At 32.6% G+C, this 23,726-nt stretch overlaps 1 protein-coding gene across 1 annotated transcript; it reads left to right on the top strand.

Moving 5' to 3' along the window:
• Positions 1 to 20,794: 20,794 nt before the first annotated feature.
• On the top strand, positions 20,795 to 23,104 carry LOC145575466 (uncharacterized). Its single transcript, XM_081633335.1, has 6 exons — positions 20,795 to 21,255; positions 21,827 to 21,979; positions 22,064 to 22,230; positions 22,294 to 22,387; positions 22,466 to 22,559; positions 22,649 to 23,104. Exons 1-6 carry the CDS (start codon positions 20,795 to 20,797, stop codon positions 23,102 to 23,104), a joined length of 1,425 nt encoding a protein of 474 aa, XP_081489461.1.
• Positions 23,105 to 23,726: the final 622 nt, after the last annotated feature.

The following is a 23,726-nucleotide window of genomic DNA, read 5'->3' as shown; positions in this document are numbered from 1 at the left end:
TTGAAGTGGTCGATGATCCATCTACACATCGTCGTACTCACATGTTTGCAATTGAAGTGAAGTAAGTTTCCCCTACCAAAATCCTTGATAGTATCATGTTTTCTTGTGGTAGCTCTTTCATTGTATTTACGAGCATTTCCAAATCACACAACAGACCCCAACTTTCTTGCATTCAAATAGGTTACATTGGATTTCAAATTATCACCATATAACCACACATGTCCGACTTTAAATTTTGTATTACAATAGGAATCTACTTACTTTGGGCGTAATCGGAGAAATTGTTGTCTTCTTGAATGTCATGATGGACTGTAAGAACATTTAGAGACATTAAATATTGGAATTTCATAAAATGAAACAAATTTTTTACTGAAGTTTTATAGTTTCACTCATGACTAAGTCATTAATTTTGAAGCACTTCTCTTGGACATGTAAGTATTTGGATCAAAAACTTTATATACAAGCATATGTCTGTTTGCCAACAGTAACCTGTTTGTCCTGAAATACACTACTAACACTTTGCATATAAGCATACGTCTGTTATTTGACCTTGCTTAATCAGAGTGATTTGATTTGGACATGTCCAATATTTACAGCGCCAGTGATCTAATTTCACTTCGCACAAAACTCAACAACAATAGGATTGGCCAACATTCACAGAATAAAATTACAATCAAGGGTACAGAGTTTATGAGACGAGACAACTTGGGTGGTACTCAACCTCAATATCAACTCGAAATTTCACAAATGACATCAAAATTAAATCGAAATTTAATAAATAAATTTACTTAAGACCTTAAATCTCACAAATTAAATCGAAATTAATACCTTAAAATTGAAACCCCCAATTTTCCATCTACACTGTTTAAAACATAATTTCTATAATCTCCAACAAACTAAACCCTAAAAATTACTGTGTAATTGAATTTAACAAAATCAGAAAAAACTAGAGTATTTTTTCAAATTGCAGTAGTATAATTTACAGATTAACTAAGCAACATAAATACAAATTACCTTGCGGAGGAAGAAGAACAGCTTGGGTAAGAGATGGAGAAAATTGAAAGAACAATGTTGGGAGAGACAACTAAAACAGAATATTCTTTTATATATACATAAAAAAATAAAAAATAAATAAAAAAATAAAAAAAAACTAAGGCCCTTTTTGGTTGGGAGGAAAAGAAATAAAAAGAAAGGAAAAATATAGATTCCTACGTTTGGTTTTAAAAAGGGGACTTGAGTTGTTTTTACAACTTTTAATGACAAGCCTTCAAACTATTAATCCTTAAATCTTATTAACTTCCAGATTTTAAATTTTGCTTTCTTTAATGCTATATATAAGCATTTAATATACTTCCTTTTTTTAGTACTTTCTTCGTTTTTTTATTATTGCACCGTAGGGGTTGGGTAAAAATATTTTTTTGTAGTAGAAAACAGTAAGAGAGAGAGAAAGTTAAAAATACAAAATTGCCCATTTGACGTATTGATAAACTAAAAAGTAAGTGTGAAAGAGCAAGGGTATGTTAGGTATTTATAGTGTGAACACAAATAATTTTTTTCCTATAGAGGAAATAATTTAGAGTGTTTTTAATGTTTATATGTAGCCCTACGAGCTATGTATAACATTTTCCTTTTTTTAAAAATTAAAAATACACAAACTATTTTTTTTCCTAAACATACATATATCCCATGCATTTGCATGGTAATTAGGGGTGAGCGTAGCAGGGTACCCTGTACAAATCCCATTACCCAAAATCGGAACCTGTTGCAACAGGTTCTTAATTTTATCACCCGGAACCGGAACCTGTTGCAACAGGTTCCTAATTTTATTACCCGGAACCAGAACCGGTGCCGGAACCGGGTACCCTGCCTTTTATTCCAAAATTATTAAATTGTTCCAAAGTTATTAAAAAAATGGATGTTTACCAAAAATTAAAAGCTTACAAATTTAATTAATACAAATATAAGTATAACAATCTAACACTAATTGTCTACTGTCTAGTATATTTAATACAAATACATAGCTTATAGGATAAAAATACAAATTTTATTACACAATCTCATATTCGCATCTTGAATCGTGATAGCCCATGAAGTAAGACTTTTGACACTTACATAGCATAAGAATTAATATAAGGGAAGGAGATCATACATAAATGATATATTATTAGATTACATACCAATAAGAGGGTTTTGTAGTAGGTGACGGCCGGTGAAAACGAAAAATGAGAAATGAGCTTAAGGTTTTTGTTTGCTTTTAGGGTTACTTATATATGTAATTTTGATATTGGGCTTGCATATTTGGGCTTAAATTACAAGTTTCGGTTCTGGTTCTGGGTGCCCTAAAGGGTAACAGGGTACCCGAAACCTAAACCTATTCTAACAGGGTACCCTACAGGTTCCGTGTCCAAAATTTTATTACCCGGAACCGAAACCTGTTGCAACAGGTTCCTAGTTTTATTACCCGGAACCGGAACCAGCGGTTCCGAATAGGTTTCGGATCCGGATCAGGGTACCCTGAATTTTTTCTCACCCCTAATAGGAACAATCTAGTTCCCCTTTACAAAATCTTTCTTTTCCTTTCCTCCCAAAATCGGGTAAAGAAAAATGAAGCTTGTTTATCTTAAGAACTGGGTAAATTTTATATTTTCCCTTTTTTTCAGGAAATTTTTTCCTAAAAAAAAAGTGGGTAATATCGTAACAATCTTACATAACTAGTGTGTATCCCGAGCGATACCCCGGGTTGTTCCTTTGAATATTTGTAATTAGATAAAAAAAATCCCTTTCTTTTTTTTCATTTGTTTTCCAGGGGGTAGGGTGGGGGGAATGCATTAACTTTCTAGATATATCCAATAGCGTATAGGGAATTTTCTAATAAACATTATGTAAGTATTAACCATAAACACAAGTGGTAGTTACCAGCATGTATTATTGGTGGTCATTCAAATCAGAAGATATATATAACTTATATTTCATCACCATAACAAATACAAGGTAATAACATAGATAAAAATGACACGCATTTAAAAATATTACTTCAGCGGTGGAAGGTTTTATATTTCAGATAAAATTTAACATTATATTATATTGCTATTAACATATAGAATATGAATATATACATATACTAGTACGAGTATATGTACAGGTGAATGCACTACGTATATATATTATAACCGCAAAACTAGCAACATGTATATGTAGTAGGAGCATGTGACATGTAATAATTATGAACACGTACGTGTACTACAAGTAATTCATGGCTCATAATGTAGCAGGAACATGTGACAAGTAATAATTATGAACACATACGTGTACTATACGTAATTCATGGCTCATAAGATTATCAATGTCAATGACGTAGAAACAACTAACATGTTGCTATACCATTAACATGCCTTGTCCACTAACATATAACAACGCTATTTGCAAGTGAATAACATCTAGTGGCAACACATAGCCTCGACACTAGTTACGTAAAACACAATAACCTACAATGCGTTACCCTATAACCTTGACATGTGCTAAAAGAACCAAACTTTTGAATTTTGCGAAATTTACTTGGTTATCTACCCCTAAAACTTTGGCTAGCAAATTATTTTGGAACCGTCCATAGGTATTCCTGGTAATATCCATGGGATTTGAAATCCAATTTCCTTTAAAAGATTTGAAGCGAACGGTGGGCAGTTTTCCAAAATTCAAAATTTCAAATTGTTTTGGGGTTGGCGGTTCCTTATAGGTGTTCCCCAACGTCTATGTATAAAAACCCCTAAATTTTCTCTCTCCTCATAAATCCCTTTTCGTTTTCTCTCTCTAAATTCTTCGTTCAATTCTCTCTCTTTGTTCTACCAGACCGTTCATCCTCTGACCTCTCCCCCCGATGCAAGGTAATTTGTAAAGTGTTACAGCGTAGTTTTCTTTGTGAACTACTTGAATTGTAGACTAGTTGGTAAGATGTAACTGATTATGTTCTTAATGTGAAATCTGATTATAATAATTAGGGTTTAGTTTGTTGTAGAGTATTGAAATTTTATTTTCATAGCTGTAGATGGTGGATTTGTTGGGGATTCTTTGAGTGATTAAACTGGATTATTTTGTGTAATCCGAGGACTGAAGTGATTCGGGTATAGTTATCAAATGAATTCTTCATACATACTAATTACAATGTATTGAAAATTTTTCTTCATAGGTATAGACGGTGGATTTGCTGGGGATTCTTTGAGTGATTAAACTTGATGATTTTGTGTAATCTGAGGTCTTAAGTGATTCGGGTATACTTATCAAATGAATTCTTTGTACATACTACAATGTGTTGAAATTTTGTCTTCATAGCTATAGACGTTTGATTTGTTGGGGATTCTTTGAATGATTAAACTTGATTATTTTGTGTAATTAGAGGTCTTAAGTGATTCGAGTATACTTATCAAATGAAGTCTACATTGTATTGATATTTTGTTTTTATAGCTGTAGATAGTGGATTTACTGAAGATTTTTTTGTGATTAAACTTGACTATTTTATGTAATCCGAGGTCTTAAGTGATTTTGATGTACTTATCAAATGAATTCTCGTACTTACTGTAAAACCCTTGAAGTCCTCGAAGTTGTTCCTTGGCAGATACCTTATATGTTCTTAAATCATTATCATTCAAGATTTTACGCTATCGTTGGTTCTTGACTTTTTTATGCTTCCGCTATGTGGACAGCTTGCAGATGGTGCTATTGTTGAAGAAGAAAATGGGAAATCTTTGTCCACACATACAAGAGGATCTAGCTCGTGGGTTTTTAGAGAACTTTAGAAATGAAAAAGTGTTGTTTGTAGGTATTGTCCTACAGGCTCAAAGTTAGAAGTTGTTGCCTTTGAAGTTTAAAAAGTAAAAGAAACACATTCTCCAAAACTGATGAAAAGAAGAGATATAATGAAGGATAACAACTTTGAGGATTGTTCAGCCATCCTCTTATTCTTATGCATCAATGAGGTAAAATGCAAACCATATAACGCGTTAACCTATAACCTTGACAGGTTTCATAGACACCTAAACAAAAGCACTATGTAAATTCACAGTTTCATACACATACTTAACCATAATATATTTCCAAAAGATTTCAATATCATTTATAATACAAAGGACGGATACTTAAACATACTAGGTTTTAAATTTTAACTAGTGACTGGCCCGAGCGTTGCCCTGGGTTACTACTGGTGTAGACGTGCAATCATTAATTTTCTTAAAGGTTTTTGAAAATATAATTGTCATTGTCAAACCAAAACTGAGTTATTTTTTAAGTATATTATTTTAATTGAACCTTGTTGTTTGCACTTATGTAAATTTTTTTACATATTAATAACATACTTGATAATTGGCTTAGATGGTGAAATTTTTATCTTTCTTATAAGAGGTTGAGGCTTGAGGGTTCAGCCATCCTCTTATTCTTATGCATCAGTGAGGTAAAACGCAAACCATATAACGCATTAACCTATAACCTTGATAGGTTTCATAGACACCAAAACAAAAGCACTATGTAAATTCACAGTTTCATACACATACTTAACCATAATATATTTCCAAAGATTTCAATATCATTTATAATACAAAGGACGGATATTTAAACATACTAGGTTTTAAATTTTAACTAGTGACTGGCCCGGGCGTTGCCCTCGGTTACTACTGGTGTAGACGTGCAATCATTAATTTTCTTAAAGGTTTTGGAAAATATAATTGTCATTGTCAAACCAAAAATGAGTTATTTTTTAAGTACATTTTTTTAATTGAACCTTGTTGTTTGCACTTATGTAAATTTTTTTACATATTAATAACATACTTGATAATTGGCTTAGATGGTGAAATTGTTATCTTTCTTATAAGAGGTTGAGGCTTGAGGGTTCAATCCTCATTATCCTTACGTTTTTATATGGAGTAATGTTGGTTAATTGGGTGATTTGGCATTCTTTGAGTGATGATGTGGTATCATGAGATGTTGAGAAGATGACATGGCGCAACAAAAAAGGGATTACGTTGCATATCGACGTTTTTAGGAACGCTTTTTAATATATAGTATAGATGGAAGCCTCCATCCTCTGTTTGTAATTGCCAATCAACTTCATTTTTCAAATACAATTATAAATACAGTATATGGTAATATCCCAAAAATAATATTGTGAATACCAACATTAAACAATGTGGTGTTGGTAGTGACAGAGACATATGAGGAGTTATTGCTCCTCTTTAAAGTCCCCACCACCTAACACCATGCCTCATTCTCTTCCCAAATTTCCCTTATTCACATCCCCCTTTGGTTGTGTAAATAGTTTGGTGTATATTTGAAGGTTAGAATATATTTTGAATGGGTTTGCAGTAGAATTACCTATGAATACCATCAAGATCACATTCAGGACAATGCAACATATATACAATCAAGTACTCTGTAACACAATGTCGTATAGAGCTCTATATATCAATAACGAGGTGTTAAGCTAATTTATATATATCAATAACAATTCCATTATTAAAGTCATCGTACTTAGTGTCACTGAAAATTAGCTTTTATCTTGCTTTTTGATATATATAATTTTTTAGTAGTGTTCTTGTAATTTTTAATAGTTATATATGGTCACCATAACAAATGTAAGCCCTCCCTTTTCCTAGTAGAAAATTACTAGGAAATGTCCAAGAGCTTATAAGTTATATAATTAAATGCCAATTAAAAATTATGTAGGTATTATCTATAAATGCTAGTGGTAGTCACCATAGTATATTACTTGTGGACATCAAAGTTAGTATATTATACTATGTGATGATCGCCATATATTAGTTGATTCAATCACTAGAAGTCCATAACCATAGGCCCAAAAACCTAGCCCAACCCACCCACCTCACCCGGGTCGGCGTCACACGTCGTCCCCTAGACCATCGCCCCTTCCTCCTTCCCCTTAAACCACCTGGAAACCCTAAAACTAAAATCTATGGTTTCAATTTTGGGGTTTTACTGTTTCGCGGGAGGGGGAACTAAAACATAACAGGAGTTTGTAGAGAAATCTTCTTGTTGATTGGTAGAACAATTACATGAATAGGTTATAGTCTTACTTTATGGGTTCGGATTCTATCCTAAAAGTGGACCATCTACTTATCCTAAAAGTGGATCGTCTACTTACTGGTGAATTAGAGAGGGGTTGATGGGTGGAGGACTGCCGATACCTTTTTTTTTTCAAATATTAATATTGTGTATTTCTCAATTCTTCCCCACATTCAATCCATTAAGGCATTAACGTCATTTACTTCTCCAAAAAAAAGCTTGCGTACAACCGTCTTATATTAACAGTAATGTAAGGCCTGATTCGCACCTGCCAATTCCAATATAAATAGCGCTCAATTTAAGACATAGAAAGCGAAGCTGCATCTGCTTGCAAAATATCTTCTTTGACGTCTTCCCTCAAATTCTCTGCAAATTAATTCTCGATCATCAATGGATTCCCTAATTCACAAATTATTAAAACCTCAAAAACAAATTACAGTTCCAATTACAAACGATTTGCAAACTGCAGAAGCTATTGATGTTGATTCTGGAATTGATGTTAATTTAAATATCGATTTGATCGAAAGCAACGATTTTGGGTAACAAACACTAAATTGCAGGCAATGTTACAATAAAATTGACCTAAATTGCGCAATCGACTACAATGAAATGCATCAAAACTTAAATTCAGGTGCATATGAGAGTAGACTTAAATTGTACGTAATTTTGTATTTGAATTTGTACAAAAATAGGATAACTGGTATTTGAATTGAACTACGATCAATGCAAATAGATTCCTATGAGAGTAGAGTTCATCTCGATAAAGAACAAGCTCAGCTGATGAAGTGCAAATCCCGGCGGATGAAGAGCGAATCTCGGCGGATTAAAATTGGAAAGTACAAGTAAAACTGAAGGTGCACAACTGTTTAATTTTAGTGTAACTTTAAGAAACATAAGTGCAACTTTAAGAAAAATATGTGGGATTTTAATAAACACAAGTGTAACTTTAATTAATATAAGTGTTGTTTTGTTTATGGTTTAAAAGTTATACGTAGTACATACTGCATAGTAGTTATTATTGTTAAAGTTACATAATATGGCTTTGAAGTTATCTTATATAATTTAATAAAATAGACTAGTTCGTGATAACACTGTTAAAGTTACTTGATATGGGTTAAAAGTTACTATATTACTGAATTATAGTTACACTTTTTTTGATAAAACTTAATATACCATACTATTTAAATTGCAGTCATTTAGCTCCCCCTTGACAAATCCTACTGTTGATAATGCAATATTTACTTCCCCTTGGCAGATTTTTCTTTCTTATTGGCATCCTTCTTTTTTATATATGTACTTAACTTCTTTGCTGCATTTTGCTCTTTCCCTTCTTGTTGCATCTTCAACATTCTCCTTTTAGCAACTTCAGGTGCTAGCTCCAAACAATGCTGATTAAAATTGCATAAATAATTCAACACCAATTGTCTGCCATCATTCATATTAGACAGTACCAGTGTTGCACAAATCCCTGCTCGAAGTGCAACTCTTGAATTTGCTGTATGTAAGAAATATATATATTAGTATCATGTAAATCACAGGGAAAAAAAACATTGCAACTAACCAGCATCAATGCATCACAACTAAAAGCAGCACCTTCAAACAACAACATACACATCATAGAATATATTCCACAATCAAGATCAGATCCTTATTATTCTTCCAACTGAACATGACCTCCTCCATTTTATATTCTCCAACTTCATTACTTTTAGGATGATCAAGACTGGTGTAAAATATGCTCAACTGATCACACTACAAAAGGAAGAACAAATTTCAATGATTAAACATAAAAGTAAATAGTGTAACTTTAACCAAAATAAGTGTAACGTTTGCAAAAATAAGTATAACTTTAACAAAAGTTTCAACAACTACCAATATTTCAGACAACTGCTTAATTGTTTCCATAAGAGCTTCGTCATAAACCAAGTTGTCCAATAATTGCATGGTTTTATTCTTCATATTCAACGCAAAAACCCAGAAATGGTTATATGCGTAAATAGGAACAAAAACCTTTCATTAATAAATTAAAATACAAAGAATTAGGAAAAAAAATTAATGACACATGTGAATTAAAATACACAACAGTAGAAATGATTATTACCAAATCAACAACACTGATATCAAAATTGTTATTTGTGACTTGAATCCATTCCTTCCAACAATCTTGAAGTTGATCGATAATCTCAATATCGTTTTCATCATCCCAAAGCTTTACCAAGTTAGCCTAAATAACAATAAGACAAGAAGAAATCGATAAGTACATAAAACTTACACTATTTCCAACACCAAAACAGAATTTTTAGGACCTCCATCGCGCATTCTTTCATTCTCATTCAGCAACATTGCCCAATACTCAATTACAGATTGGAAAATCTCCAAATTAGCAACTAAAGACACCATATCTTCTCTTGGAACATTATGAGTAAGATCAAACCACACCAAACACTCCCCAAATCAACAAAAACCAGGTAAAATTAAAGAAAAAGAACAATAACTTTAAGAAAAAAACCATAACTTAAAAAAAAAAAAAACTTTAACTAAAATATAAATAACTTACTTGTTCAGCACTTGAATATCATCTAAGAAGCAATAATCAGCAATCTCCTGATTCAACTTTGGTAATTGTTTCAAAAACTTCTTATTACTTTTCATCACATGTCTAACAAACTCAACATTAACATCACATGGCCCACATCCAACAGACATTTTTGCCTTACCATTACCCAAAGCATTCATGATTATAAATGAGAAAGAACTTTCACCATACTCAAGGTTAATCTTTTCCACCATATTCTTAACAATATTATTTGTAAAATCACCCCCCACATTATCCTTTCCACCAATCTCCCCACCGCCAGCAAAAACATTTCCTCCCTTGCACCATTGTCCCCAATCCCTACAGGAGATGCACTACTAGAAGCACGGGCCACATCATGCGTCTTTAAAATTTCAACCTTGTTCAAATGATAGTTTGTAACAACATCTTCATTCCTCTTCATCAACAAAAATTGCTCTTGAATAGCCTGAACAAAAATAAGCGAATAATTAGAAAGATAACTTTAACTACAATAAGTATAACTTTTGTATTAAAAAGTATAACTTTAGCATTAATAAGTGCCACTTTTAACTTACATCAGTAGCAATAGAGTGAATTTCTTTATCAAATGTCATATTATCAAGAACAACAAAGTTAATGATCCGTTTTCCTACAGAAGCATCACCAGCATTGTCAACTTGAGAAATTTCAGTTTGCTTAGGTTGTTCAGGTGCAATTCGAAGAGGCAACTAATCTCCGAACACAAAATTATGAGAAATAGGGTATGTAGTAGTATCCAAAACACCACAACCAAAGGAGTTAACCTCAAATTCTTTTTTCACCCTATCACTAATTTTCTTATCAGTCAAGTGTTTTATAAGAGGTAAACTACAATCTTGTGCCTCGCTCGGGAACTTCAGACGCTGAAAATACTCAACCTCCAACAACATAGTACAACCACCAACATTGTCTTGACTCATACTTTTCTTATAGCCCTATATAACCATTCATGGACATATTTACACTAATTGAAATTCTGAATTTCATCAACATTTTGAAGAGCTTTAACAAAACTCAAATCAGCAGTTCTATTTGCAACGGGTGATAAAAAGGTAGAAAAGGCAACCACCACAAATAGTCTCTTAAACAACTCCCCACCATCCTTTAACTGAACCATCCTATACTCTAATTTATGCAAAGGATGGCTTCACTTCCAGCAAAATCAAACGTATTCCTTCATTCTTGTTCCAATTTAAGATTAGTACTTCTAGTACTCTCTACAACATCCATCCCATTATGCAAAGGTAGCTCAAATACATCATAAACATCATAGGGAGAAATAACAAATTCCTTCCCAGGACTTATAGAAAACATCCAACTAACAGGGTCAAAATGATCAACCAACCAAGGAAGTAAAGTTGTAACAGTTGATCTAGTCAACTTTAGATTCAACAAACCACCAAATCCTATTTCAACAACAGATTTAACTTGCTCATTTGAAAAATCTTTCATGAGATTTACTAATGTGCGCGGTCTTCAATGGGTACTGAAAAACCTATCCAATCCGAATCCAAAAAAGAAGAAAGGAAAAATAAAATGAACAACTATAAATTTAGTAAGAATAAATACGACTTTAGAAATAATAAATGCAACTTTAGCAAACACCAACTATAACTATATATAAATATTAAAATATACCTTTAATATCATTTTCAATAACTTTACATAAAACTACCATAAATATTGTATCAGCATATAAACTAATTATAACATTCATTTTACTAACACAATGTCCATAACTTTAAGGACATTATCCATAACTTTTAGAGCATCATCCATAACTTTAGAAATAGTAACAAGAACTTCAAAAAAGGATACTTACATTTCAACATCAGAATCAGAATCATCTCTCTCTAATATACTTACAACAGCTTCTTCTTCAGTATCAAAATCCGGTCTATTTCTCTTTTCCACTTTGACAGCCTTGTCAACCACTTTTCGCTTCTTCTCAGCCGGACAACGATCATCCTTTATTGGATCCTTCTAAGTAGGACATATATTGCCTTCACCAATTTCCGCTTCTTTTCGGACAGACGATGATGATCTTTTTTTGGTTTCTTCTCATCAGGAGCATTATTGGATGCCTTAGCAACCTTCTTCTCAGCTGGACGCCGGTAATCCTTTGCTAGCTTTTTCTCAGCTGGACGCTGATCATCCTTTGATGGCTTCTTTCCTTTCGCAATCAATGTTATTATTTTCTTATTTCTCTCAATAGATTCATCCTCACTTACTTCTTCTTCAGATGACTCTTCCTCACTTCCCTCCTATTTTGAACCTTCCTCCTCAACACCTCCTTCATCTTCTGAACCATCATCCTCATCACCTTCATCCTCTTCTGAACCATCCTCCTCTGAACCCTCCTTCTCATCACCATCATCATCTTGTGAACCCTCCTTCTCATCACCTTTATCATGTTCAGAACCTTCATCCACACTTCCCTCCTTTTCTGAACCCTCATCCCCACTTCCTTCCTTTTCCGAACCCTCATTCTCTTGTTCTGAAGGCTCCTTCCCTCTAACCTCTTTTAACTAGACCCTTTTTAGCACCTTGTTTACTACAACCACCTTTTCACTACCTTCCTTCTTTCCACCCTTCTCCCCAGCAACAGTAGCTTCATTACTTACAGTATTAGCACCTACAGAACATAATAATATATATCTGTAAATCATAACTTTAACTGAAAAAAGTACAGCTATAACTATGATTAACATAACTTATTAAAATTGTTAAAAATATGATACAAATATGACTATAACCATGATTAATACGTAGTATATAACTTTTATAAGACAATATGACATATAATAAAACATAAAGCGTAACTTAAACAAACATTATATAACTATAAAAACTAATGTTTTAACTTTTAAAATATACAAAAAACAAGGAATTATAACTGTAATTAGAGAAGTTGAAACCTTGAGCATCACCAGATCCAGTAAGAGAACTTCGCAAACCAAGTATCCTATGAAAATTCAAACGACCACCTCTACACTTCACCATCAAAAATTTTAAGAAATTAAACCTAAAATTCAAAATAAGAAAAATTAAGTAATAAGATACATGACATCCAAAAAAAATTAAATTAAAATGCATGTTAAAACTGAAAAAGAACTAGTAAAACCTTAAACATTGCATCTAATCAATACAATTAACCAAAAAACCCTAAAATATGAACAGAATTACGATCAAAAACAAAAAAAAAACCCAAAAATCAAAGTAATATAGTTACGAATACAACAAATTACAACCAAAAACAAAGAACTCTACTTAAAAGTTGAAACAAAGTACAAAATTACAAGTTAATAATACACAGGAAAAATGAAAAACCATAACAATCAACAATTACAACAAAAGATCAACATAATTTATGCGATTAAAACAAAAAGAATTTAAAAACTAACCTAAAAAAATGGATGAGAATCCAAAATTAAATTTTCAAGTGAAGCAATTCTCAAGAAAAAGCAAAGATGAAGAGCAATTGCAGAGAAATTTGAAAAGAGGAGAGAGAATGTGCAGAACATTACAAGAGCATTAATTAAATTCAAAAAGAGAGTACAAGAGTATACGAGCTACAATGAAAAAAAAATGCAGTTATTGCTGAATCGGAAGGCGGGTTCAAATGTTCAATTGATGAATCGTCGTCCTACGTAATTGTCAACCTTGATAGTACCAAAATCATTAATGGAAAGGTTCACCATCCAAAAATCTGTGGATGAATGTTTAAAAGTTAAAACTACTAAGATATGACTTACTTCCTCAATTCTTATTTACTTGACCCGCTTTGATTTTTACACTATTCACAAGTATGATCATATGGAGTTATAGTTGGCTGGTTAAAAGAAGGGTTATTTTTTTAATTCTTTTTTATTTTTTTACTAGAGAAAAGAAGGGTAATATTGAAAAGATAAAATTTACGGTAAATTATATTATCCTACATTTAGGTAAAACTATACTTGCATTAATACCTCCCAAAGAGAAAATGGCAAAAAAAAAAAAAAAAAAAAAAAATTACTGCTGGACTTACACATGTGAGTCTAGTCAAGAAGAGAGAGATGGGCCGGTTTTACATTAAGTTAATGTAAGCTGCCGTTTTTCAAGAATTTGTGTTACTTCTCTATAATTCGGTTTACGTTTGGTGTAAACTCTTAATTCATCTGATATTTGTTGTCGAGTATAGAAAATGTGGATTTGTTGGACACTTGATGTTTCTATTTCTTTGGAAATAAAGAATGTAGGGTATATATAATAAGTAATTCTCCGATTTATGGCTATTTCCAACTAAATTCGTGGACAGTACTGAGAGCAATAGTTGTGGTGATCCTATTTTTTGAATTTAGTAACATATTTTCCTCAACAAAGTGATTTTAGTAATTGGTTTAACAAAATTGCACCAAGTCACTTTTAGTGTTAGCATTTGTAGCCCCGCCTTTGTTGGTAATGTCCATAAATCATTATGGTAGTTACTACCCACATCACTTTTATAATTATAAATAACATGATTATTGATCATTAGTTGAGATGGTAATGCTTTAAATTTCACATCTTGGTGGTCTTGAGTTCAAACCTTGAGACAAATAACATACGATGTGTTACCTTATAACCTTGACATGTGCTAAAAGAACAAAACTTTTGAATTTTGTGTAAATTTAGTTGAATCACTACCCCTAAAACTTTGGCTAGAAATTTTATTTGGAACCATCCAAACATGTTCATGGTAATATCCATGGATTATGAAATCCAATTTAACTTAAAAAATTTGAAGGCAAAGGTGGGCGGCTCCTTATAGGTTTTCTCCAACTTCTAAGTATAAAAACTCCTAAATTTTCTCTCTCCTTAGAAATCCCGTTTTGTTCTCTCTCTCTAAATTCTTTGTTCAATTCTATCTCTTTGTTCTACCAGAACGTTCATCCTCTGACCTCTCCCCCCGGTGCAAGGTAATTTGTAAACTGTTACATCATAGTTTTCTTTGTGAACTACATGAATTGTAGACTAGGGTAAGATCTAATTGATTATGTTGTTAATGTGAAATCTGGTTATAATTATTAGGGTTTATTTTGTTGTAGAGTATTTAAATTTTGTTTTAATAGCTGTAGACGGTGGATTTGGTGGGGATTGTTCGAGTGATTGAACTTGATTATTTTGTGTAATCAAGGTCTTAAGTGATTCGGGTATAGTTATCAAATGAATTCTTCATTCATACTAATTACAATGTATTGAAAATTTATCTTCATATCTATAGAAGGTGGATTTGGTGGGGATTCTTTAAACTAGATTATTTTGTGTAATCTGAGGACTGAAGTGATTCGGGTATAGTTATCAAATGAATTCTTCATACATACTAATTACATTGTATTGGAATTTTGTATTGATAGGTATGAAGAATTCAGCCAATTGGAAATCATACGTCATTGGTGGTAACACAACCCTAAGAAATCAAGATCAAATGGGAGTGGCTCCAAATGGTAGGCTTGATATTTAGCTAGTAGTAAATCATGGATCTATTTTAGATACCTCAACCCCAAGGCAACAAGATAAAAATAGGGGCCTTGTCTTTAGTGAAACTATTTCACAACTTTTTTCACAGATGCCTGTTCATGTAGTTCCTGCAAATTTTTTCATCCCGTATGAAACTTATGCACTAGTAACAAGAGGAGCTGTCTCTACCAGCCGTGTAAATCGAATGAAAATGCCTACTAACTATTTGATTACAACACCCAATTATTTTGATCCACTTTAATCTGAAGAAGAAAGAATAGGTAGAGAGATAGGTAATTTGAATCCCAATCTTAAGCAAAAGGTTAGTGCATTCATTACCTTCGTTGTCTTTACGTTTTACCTTATTATGTCTACCTTTATTTATTATTTTTCCCCATCGGGCCTTGTAGAAGGCACAGTTGCAATCACAATGTGATAAATAAATTGAGGAACTTGTTACTCAAGTTAAGAGAAAATATGACAAGATGATTGATAAAGCTGAGGCTTCATTTATGGTTAAAATGAAGGAACTTTTAACAATTGAGATCAACGTCGTGAAGCATATGATGCTGGCTTGGGCCTTTCGATCTAATTGTATTTATTGCACCGACTATCAGGCACCTACAGGGATTCCACTGCTAGGTATATAATGTTTTGGCTTTACAAATGACATTCGTTTAATTATGGTTAAATGAAAAGCCCCTCTTTAAAAAATTAATTAAAAAAAAAAGAGAAGGCGAGAATAACTAAAAGGCTCGAATGACAGGACACCTTAAAACGAAGAGAAATTTCATCTTAGCTATTGATTTATGAGCTGAGATTAAATAATACAGTCATATTTCTGACGACATTGCTGCTTACTGACCAATTTGAAACTGTAATCAATATCCTCATCCAATAATGCCCTCTAAGATTTTATCTACCATCCATAGTTATATCCCCTTCCTTGCAGCTTTCTTCCCAACACTAGCCTTAGCATCTATAATCCACTTTAATGATTGAAGAAAACAATATAGCCATTATGTTCATCCTATGGAGTAAACACTAGTTGATCTCTTAATTAATAGGGCATTGTGTCGATGACTACACAGAATAATCACTGTGACCCATGTGGTAATGATTTAACACTGTCACGTGTCAGTGGAGTAGTGGACTATGGCCTGAACTGAAAGTTCCTGGTTCATTCAAACTCATTATGTTTTGTAGAAATGCAATATGAGCAACATCAAATGTATCTCTTTAAAAATTTTACCCATTTCACTCTATGTGGCTCACCATATGCTTACTTTTTAACTATATATTAGCCTAGTACTTGTACATTTGATGAAATTTCCTTGATTGCCTCCAAGTATATTGCTTGGTTTTGTGGAAGCCACTGGTCACTGTTTGGAACTTTTAATGTTTATACACTGTCAATGTATGGGTTGATTTTCCTATTATATTGGCCATTCAAACATGATCCCTGACCGAGAACTCGAGGTGAGAACTAAGAAGTCATATTGAATCAATTAAGAAGTCATATTGGATCAATCAATCAACAAACCTTGATCCCATAAGAAGTCATCTTTTTTTTTTTTAATTTTTTTTTATTTTACATCAAGCGTAAATATAAATCTGTCTTAAAATCAACTACACCCTTCATCTTCATGGTAATGGTGTTCCTGATACAATTTTGACTATTAATATTTGTAATTAGGTGGTATAGTAGAAGTTGTAAAATTTGAAAATACACATGATAACAAATCTACTAAGTTCCCTTCATAATCCTGGTTTTATTTTGTGTAATAATTTTTTCTTTTTCAGTCTGGTTTTTCCCATCAATGTTTGAACCTTTTTAGTTGCACTTGCCTGATTTTATTATTAGTGCTGCTTCTTAGCTGATTTCACTGTTGTCTGCTTCTCACAATAATTGATATTACAGGGAACTCTTCCAGTTCTGTAGAGATTGCCTCGCAATTACATTCTACAAGACGTTTCTCTCCTGCTACGTCACCTTCCATTGGTCCACTTAGTGCTACACCACCTTTACCGGCTGTTCGTCCCTCTATGGCCTTAAGCGCTCAAGCCAGATTGTCTCATGTCGACCCTGTAGCACTAACGGCAGGACCACATCAACAAATTAGCACTACAAGAAATTTGAATTTTGGCTACAAAAAAATATTTTTGTTGCTAAAAAATATCTTTAGTAACAATAGACTTGAGTCATGACGAAACATTGTAGCTAAAAGTTGGATTGCACTTTCCCGCCTCACTTTTCATTGAGCGGGATCTGTGAAATAAAACTTTCTTTTTTGGCTACAAAAAGTTTTATTGCGGAAAATAGTTTAATTTGCAGCTACAAAAATAACTTGTTGTGGTAAATAAATTTTTATAGCTATGAAAACATTTTGGCTATGTTAAAAAAAAAAAATTTAGCTACAACACATGTCATTGCCTTAACAAATTTTATTATATTAAAAAAATCAAATTAAACAAATTCTTTTTGATAGGGTTTGTTTTATTTCTCACTCATCACTTCTCACTTCTCAACTCAAACCTCTCTGCAAAATAGTGACCTCCTTCGTACCCGACATTGCATCTCTAAGAATTTTAACCAGCTTTTACGTTTTTCCTGCGTATCAGAAGTAAGTTTTTCGATTTTTTGTTGTTGATTTAAGTCTACAAATCAGCTTAATTACCATGACCCATTCGTAATTCCTTCACTTCGTAATCGGCTTAAGCAAAAACCCATCACTTCTTTATAATTACTTCGTTTGATACTTACCTCCTAATCTTTGCTGTGAAATTTTAGCCTTACCGCTACTTAAAATCTCCGTTTAAAGTTATATTTTATGGGTATGTTGAGCAAAGATAATTTCTAGGTTTTCCTTTTTTTTTTTTCAATTTCAAAATCATTTTGTAATTCGTATAATTGGGTGAATAAATTCAGGTTGATGAATGCATAATTGGGCTTGAGAAGCTAGTGGAAGCAAGGTTTGGCATTATTGAGCATTTTTATTTAGGTATGTAATCAGATTTCTTTAGGTTTTTAATTGATGATGTACGGATTATAGCCATGGGTTCATGCATGTCAATTTTAAACTTGGAAATTATTGTAATATTAACTATAATTATCAAATTATGAAGGTTAACAATCCATTATTAATTTGGTGGGGCTTAACTCAATTTAGTTTTTGGTTGAAGCTTGTTTTATTTTTGCATACTGTTCTTCAACATCTACTATATATGCTCAAAGGATACGAAGCTACTGGTCTTTGTTTCCTAAAAAAATCTGAATTGGGATTGACAATTGTTTCTCTTCCTGCTACATTCTTTGATAGGATTTTTTATAGCTTGATTAATAGTGTCTTGGATATAGTCATGGGTTTATGGAAATTTGATGAAAGTCTACTCTATTTTTCTAAATTCACTCTTTTATAAAATTTTCTATTTTTATATTTGTATAGTTCTATGTTTTGTTTCTTTCACTTTGTTATTTCTTGATTTGGAATTGTATTGATCATGTAATTATTCTTTGCATTATAAAGTGTTGTGTATGATTATTAGTGAATTTTTAAGAGTCTATCATGTTTATTTGATGATATGATATAACAATCAAATTGTGGATTTTTAAAGGGAAGACATACTGCTAGCTATTTTTTTGTTTCTTATAGTATATATTTGTTGGTAGTCATTTACTCTGTAAGGGTGTTTAAGGGGATGTGGTTGGGCATTTAAGTAAGTGGGGGTTTGGTTAGCTCTGTCATTGTTGATCTACCTAAATGCAAATTTTGTTAATTTTGATATGTAAGTGCAGAGCATGTATTAGCTGTCTACAACTATAATAATGCTTGAATTCTCATACTCAGTCCACTAATTTTATCAAGTCCTCTATAACTAAAATTATTTTAGGAATAAGGTGTAGTAGCTTCTAGTATATTTCTATTGAGCAGGGTAATTATATAGAAATGGTTTTAGTTTGTATAAGTCATTCATTCTAACAAGGTAATATAATATCATCATGTACATGCTTAAAATTGTGTTACCTTTCTTATAGGTCGTTACCATATCCCGTATTCAAACTAAACATTATAGTACACTCTACTTTAATTCTTAATTTTGTGTATTAGATGATTTATAATGATTGCATTAGTTGTTTGTTGGCCAAAATATTACAAACTATGATTATTATTAGCTATTTTAACTTAATAATATAGTGTATGGCTGTAAAGATCACTAGACTAGTATGTGTAACGTTTGCATAAAACTTTTATTTTTAAATTGTATATGTTAGCTCTCTTTAAAACAATTCAAATTTTTTTATTTTTTTTTTATTTTTTTGCTGCTCTTTAAAGATAGATGAATTTAGCAAAGTACTTGTGAATATTTTGGTAAGATGTTGGTTAATTAACTTTGAATATAGTCTTAATACTACTTTTTTTGTCAACTCAAGATAAGTTTTTGAATTATTAGGTTTGTAATCTGTTAAGATATCCCTATGGATAAGGAATGGATGAAAATAAAAGACCGAGGTGTCACCGAATATCTAAAAGGGATAGACATTTTTCTAGATTTTGCATTTAACAATTCAAGGGCATATGAGGGTGGTGGTGGGGGTACAACTATTAGATGCCCCTGTTGCAAATGTGCTAATGTGTATTATAAAACAAGAAGTGAGATTCGATTTGATTTGTTAAAGAATGGCTTCTTACAAAGCTACACCTTATGGGATAAACATGGTGAAAATCAGAGTGAATTATCTGATGAGAGTGAGGCTTCTTTTGCTGATGATGAAGATATGCTTGATATGCTACAAGTAGGATGTGGGGTAGTTGGAATGGGATTACATGGAAATCATCACAGAGATGAGGATACTAATATTGAGGAAGCAGAGTCTTCTAAACCTACAAAAGAAGCAGCCAGATTTTATCGCTTATTAGATGACTACAAAGAGCCGTTGGTCATTGGTGGTTCAAAAATATCAAAATTAGTCTACATTATGAAATTGTTACATTTGAAGTGCTTGAATCATTGAACTGATACCTCTTTTACTCGGCTGTTAAAATTTCAAAATGAGACTCTGGCTGCAACCTAACTGATTCATATGACGCATGTCGCAAAATTATTAGTGACTTGGGTCATGATTATATAAAAATTGATGCTTGTCCAAATGATTGTATAATCTATTGGCTGCAACCTACTTGATTCATATGACGCATGTCGCAAAATTATTAGTGACTTGGGTCATGATTATATAAAAATTGATGCTTGTCCAAATGATTGTATAATCTATTGGCGAGAATATGCTGATGTGAAAGAGTGTCCCACATGTCGAACATTTAGGTGGAAGACGGAGGGGAAAAATATACCTCATAAGGTGTTACGCTATTTCCCCATAAAACCTAGATTGCAACGATTGTTTATGTCATCTAATCCAAGACCGCAAAAGACATGTGTTGGCATAAAGATGAAAGAGTGGATGACGAGGTAATGAGACATTCGGCAGATTCACAAGCTTGGAAGTCATTTGACAAGGAATTCAAGTCATTTGTAGCTGATCCTAGAAATGTAAGGCTTGGTTTAACTGCTGATGGCTTCCAACCTTTCAACAATTTTGGAGGATCTAGTCATAGTATTTGGCCAATTGTTCTGGTTCCATATAATCTGCCTCCATAGATGTGCATGAAGCCTCGATATATGATGCTTTCCTTACTTATTGATGGTCCTAAATCTCCCGGATTGGATTTAGATGTCTACCTTCAGCCTTTGATTGAAGAGTTGAAAGAATTGTGGGAGGTTGGTTCAGAAACTTATGATGCATTCACTAAACAGAATTTCTCAATGCGTGCAAGTCTGTTGTGGACTATTAGTGATTTTCTAGCATATGCTGATTTGTGTGGTTGGAGTATCAAAGGAGTGTTTGCTTGTCCTTCTCGTCATAAAGACCATTCATCACGTCCTATTAATAATAGGAGATCTTATATGAGAAGTAGACGTGGGTTGGCACTTAATCATAAGTGGAGAAAACTACGGGAACCCTTTGATAAAACAGTGGAAAAAGGAACTGTCCCTGTCCCATTTTCTAGTGATGATGTATTGATGCTGTGTAGTCAATTTACTCAAGTTCCTTTGGCAAGGTTGGTACAAAGAGGAAATGGGATGAGACAAATAGCTTGTATGGATGGAGAAAATAGAGCATATTTTTTCAGTTACCTTATTAGAGAAAATTAAAACTACGTCATAACTTAGACGTCATGCATATAGAAAAGAACATTTCTGAGACATCTTAGGAACATTGATGAATATATAGGATAAGACTAAAGATACTATTAAGGCTCGATTGGATTTGGTAAAAATGGATATAAGGCAGGACTTGCATCCCATAGTTGATGAGATAAAGTGAGCATACCTATTACATGCTATACATTGAGAGGAAATTAGAAATCTGAATTTTGTGAGGTGATCAAAAATTTGAAGACACCAGATGGATATTGTTCAAATATCTCTCGATGTGTAAAGGATAATGGACAAAAAATGTCATGCATGAAAAGCCATGACCATCACATATTCATGGAACAATTACTTCCGATTGCCATTCGGGGAATCCTTCCAATGAATGTTAATGAATGTTTGCGAGCTGCTAATTGAATTAAGCTTGTTTTTTAAGAACTTGTGCTCAAAGACTTTGACCATGAAGGATCTTGATAGGCTTGAAAAGCAAATCCCTTATACAATGTGCAAATTGGAAATGATTTTTCCACCATCCTTCTTTTCTGTCATGCTACACTTAATCACTCACTTGGTGGTAGAAGCGAAAGTTGCTGGTCTTGTAAGATATCGTTGGATGTATCTAATAGAAAGGTAAATGCAAAATTTATATCTTTATTTTTTTTAATGAGTACTTATCTTATATTTTTACACCTTTAAATTTCTTATACATATCAGATATTTGCGTACTCTAAAGTCATATGTTCGCAACAAAGCACGCCCAGAAGGTTCAATTGCGAATGACTACTTGGCTGATGAATGCTTAACATTCTGTTCTAGATACATGGATGATATGACAACGAAATTTAATCGGCAACCTAGAAATGATGATGAAAACGATGATGGTAATGTTTAGGGGAGTAGTAGAAGTGATTTGGAGATTTTTAATCCATCTGGTCATTCTTTAGGAAAGTCTACTCTTCATCATCTTACTACTAAGGGGTATGAACAAGTCCACTTATATGCCCTTCATAATTGTGATGAGCTATTAGACCTTGCAAAGTAAGTCCTTCGATTTATGAGATGTGATAATTTTGTTTTATTTTATCTTATAGCTTTCTAAATAAGTTTAAATGTTAGGGAGCACAAAAAGATACTTGCTGCTGAAAATCCAGCCCATAGGAGTGTTGAAAGAAGGCATAAAGCTCAATTTTCAGAATGGGTTCATAATCGCGTAAGTTACCTACCCGTTATTTAGATTTTATATTAGTATTCTGATTACTTTATTACAACAAATTTTGATCCTTTAAAAATATATTATAGGTGGAGCATATGTATAAAGAAGGATTGGTTGGCAAGGATTTGTATTATTTGGTTTGTGGTTCTTTACGCACCGTAAGACGTTATAGTGGCTATATTGTTAATGGTTTTAGGTTTCACACCCTCGATCGCCAAGAAAATAAGAAAAGCCAAAATAGTGGTATTTTGGTTCGAGGAGATGACTCATCAGACAAAGAGTACTATGGTGTTCTTAGAGACATTTATGAATTACAATACGCTGAAGGCAATCATGTTATTGCTCTTAAGTGCGATTGGTATGACACTCAACATAAGGGTGTTGGGTACAAAGTAGATGAATTCGGAATAACTAGTGTACGTAGTGATTTATCTTTAACCATGAATGAACCATTTATATTATCATCGCAAGTAGAGCAAGTATTCTATGTGGAAAAACCAAAAGATAAAAATTGGCTTGCTGCGATAAAGACAGAACCTTAAGACTTGTACAATATGCCTGAACTTGAAATCGATGAGAATACAATAGATCAAGTCAATGATGAAGAATCTGTGCAACAAGAAGAAATAAGGGCTGCAAATGATTACATAACACCATCGGGGAATCTTTGCTTGGCCACTAGTCATTTTACAGTGGAAAGAGGAGCAGAAGTTGTAAAATGGGTTACCAAAGAATTGGAGAAGATTGAGCAACAAAAGCATAGGAAACAATGTAAGAAAATAAATAAATAAAAAGATTTGGAGGGGTTTATTGTTGATGATGATGTCGAGGAATAGTTTGTTATGCAACTTTCACTTTCTTAGCATATGCTTGGCTTAAACACAAACATTATTGTTAATTTACTACTTATTACACTAATGTGATTTATGTTTGTAAAATGCATTGGTCTTAAATTATTATCTTTTAGTTACTTTAATATTTTAAAATGTGTTATATACTTATATATATTGTTCTCTAACGAAGAAAAGGTAATATTGATTTTCCATCTTTATTTTTCTTAATTTATTATTCCCATAAATGCAAGGTTGATATTAATATTTTTTTGATATGGTTATGTGGTTTACATGTCATTTTTAGAGATAAGTCTGTAATAAGTATTGTATT

Source organism: Chenopodium album, chromosome 13 (genome assembly GCF_948465745.1).
Source record: "Chenopodium album chromosome 13, dcCheAlbu1.1, whole genome shotgun sequence".
In the NCBI taxonomy this organism is placed as follows: domain Eukaryota; kingdom Viridiplantae; phylum Streptophyta; class Magnoliopsida; order Caryophyllales; family Amaranthaceae; genus Chenopodium; species Chenopodium album.
The sequence above is the reverse complement of the archived record's forward strand: the minus strand, read 5'-3'. Positions and strand labels throughout refer to the sequence as shown.

What these genes read in the sequence shown, in the direction of transcription:
- LOC145575466 (XM_081633335.1), top strand. Translation starts at nt 20,795, where the DNA reads ATGTGCATGAAGCCTCGATATATGATGCTTTCCTTACTTATTGATGGT. An exon ending in TGGATGTATCTAATAGAAAG is followed by an intron (nt 21,980 to 22,063) that starts GTAAATGCAAAA and finishes TATACATATCAG; the next exon opens with ATATTTGCGTACTCTAAAGT. An exon ending in TGATGATGAAAACGATGATG is followed by an intron (nt 22,231 to 22,293) that starts GTAATGTTTAGG and finishes GTCATTCTTTAG; the next exon opens with GAAAGTCTACTCTTCATCAT.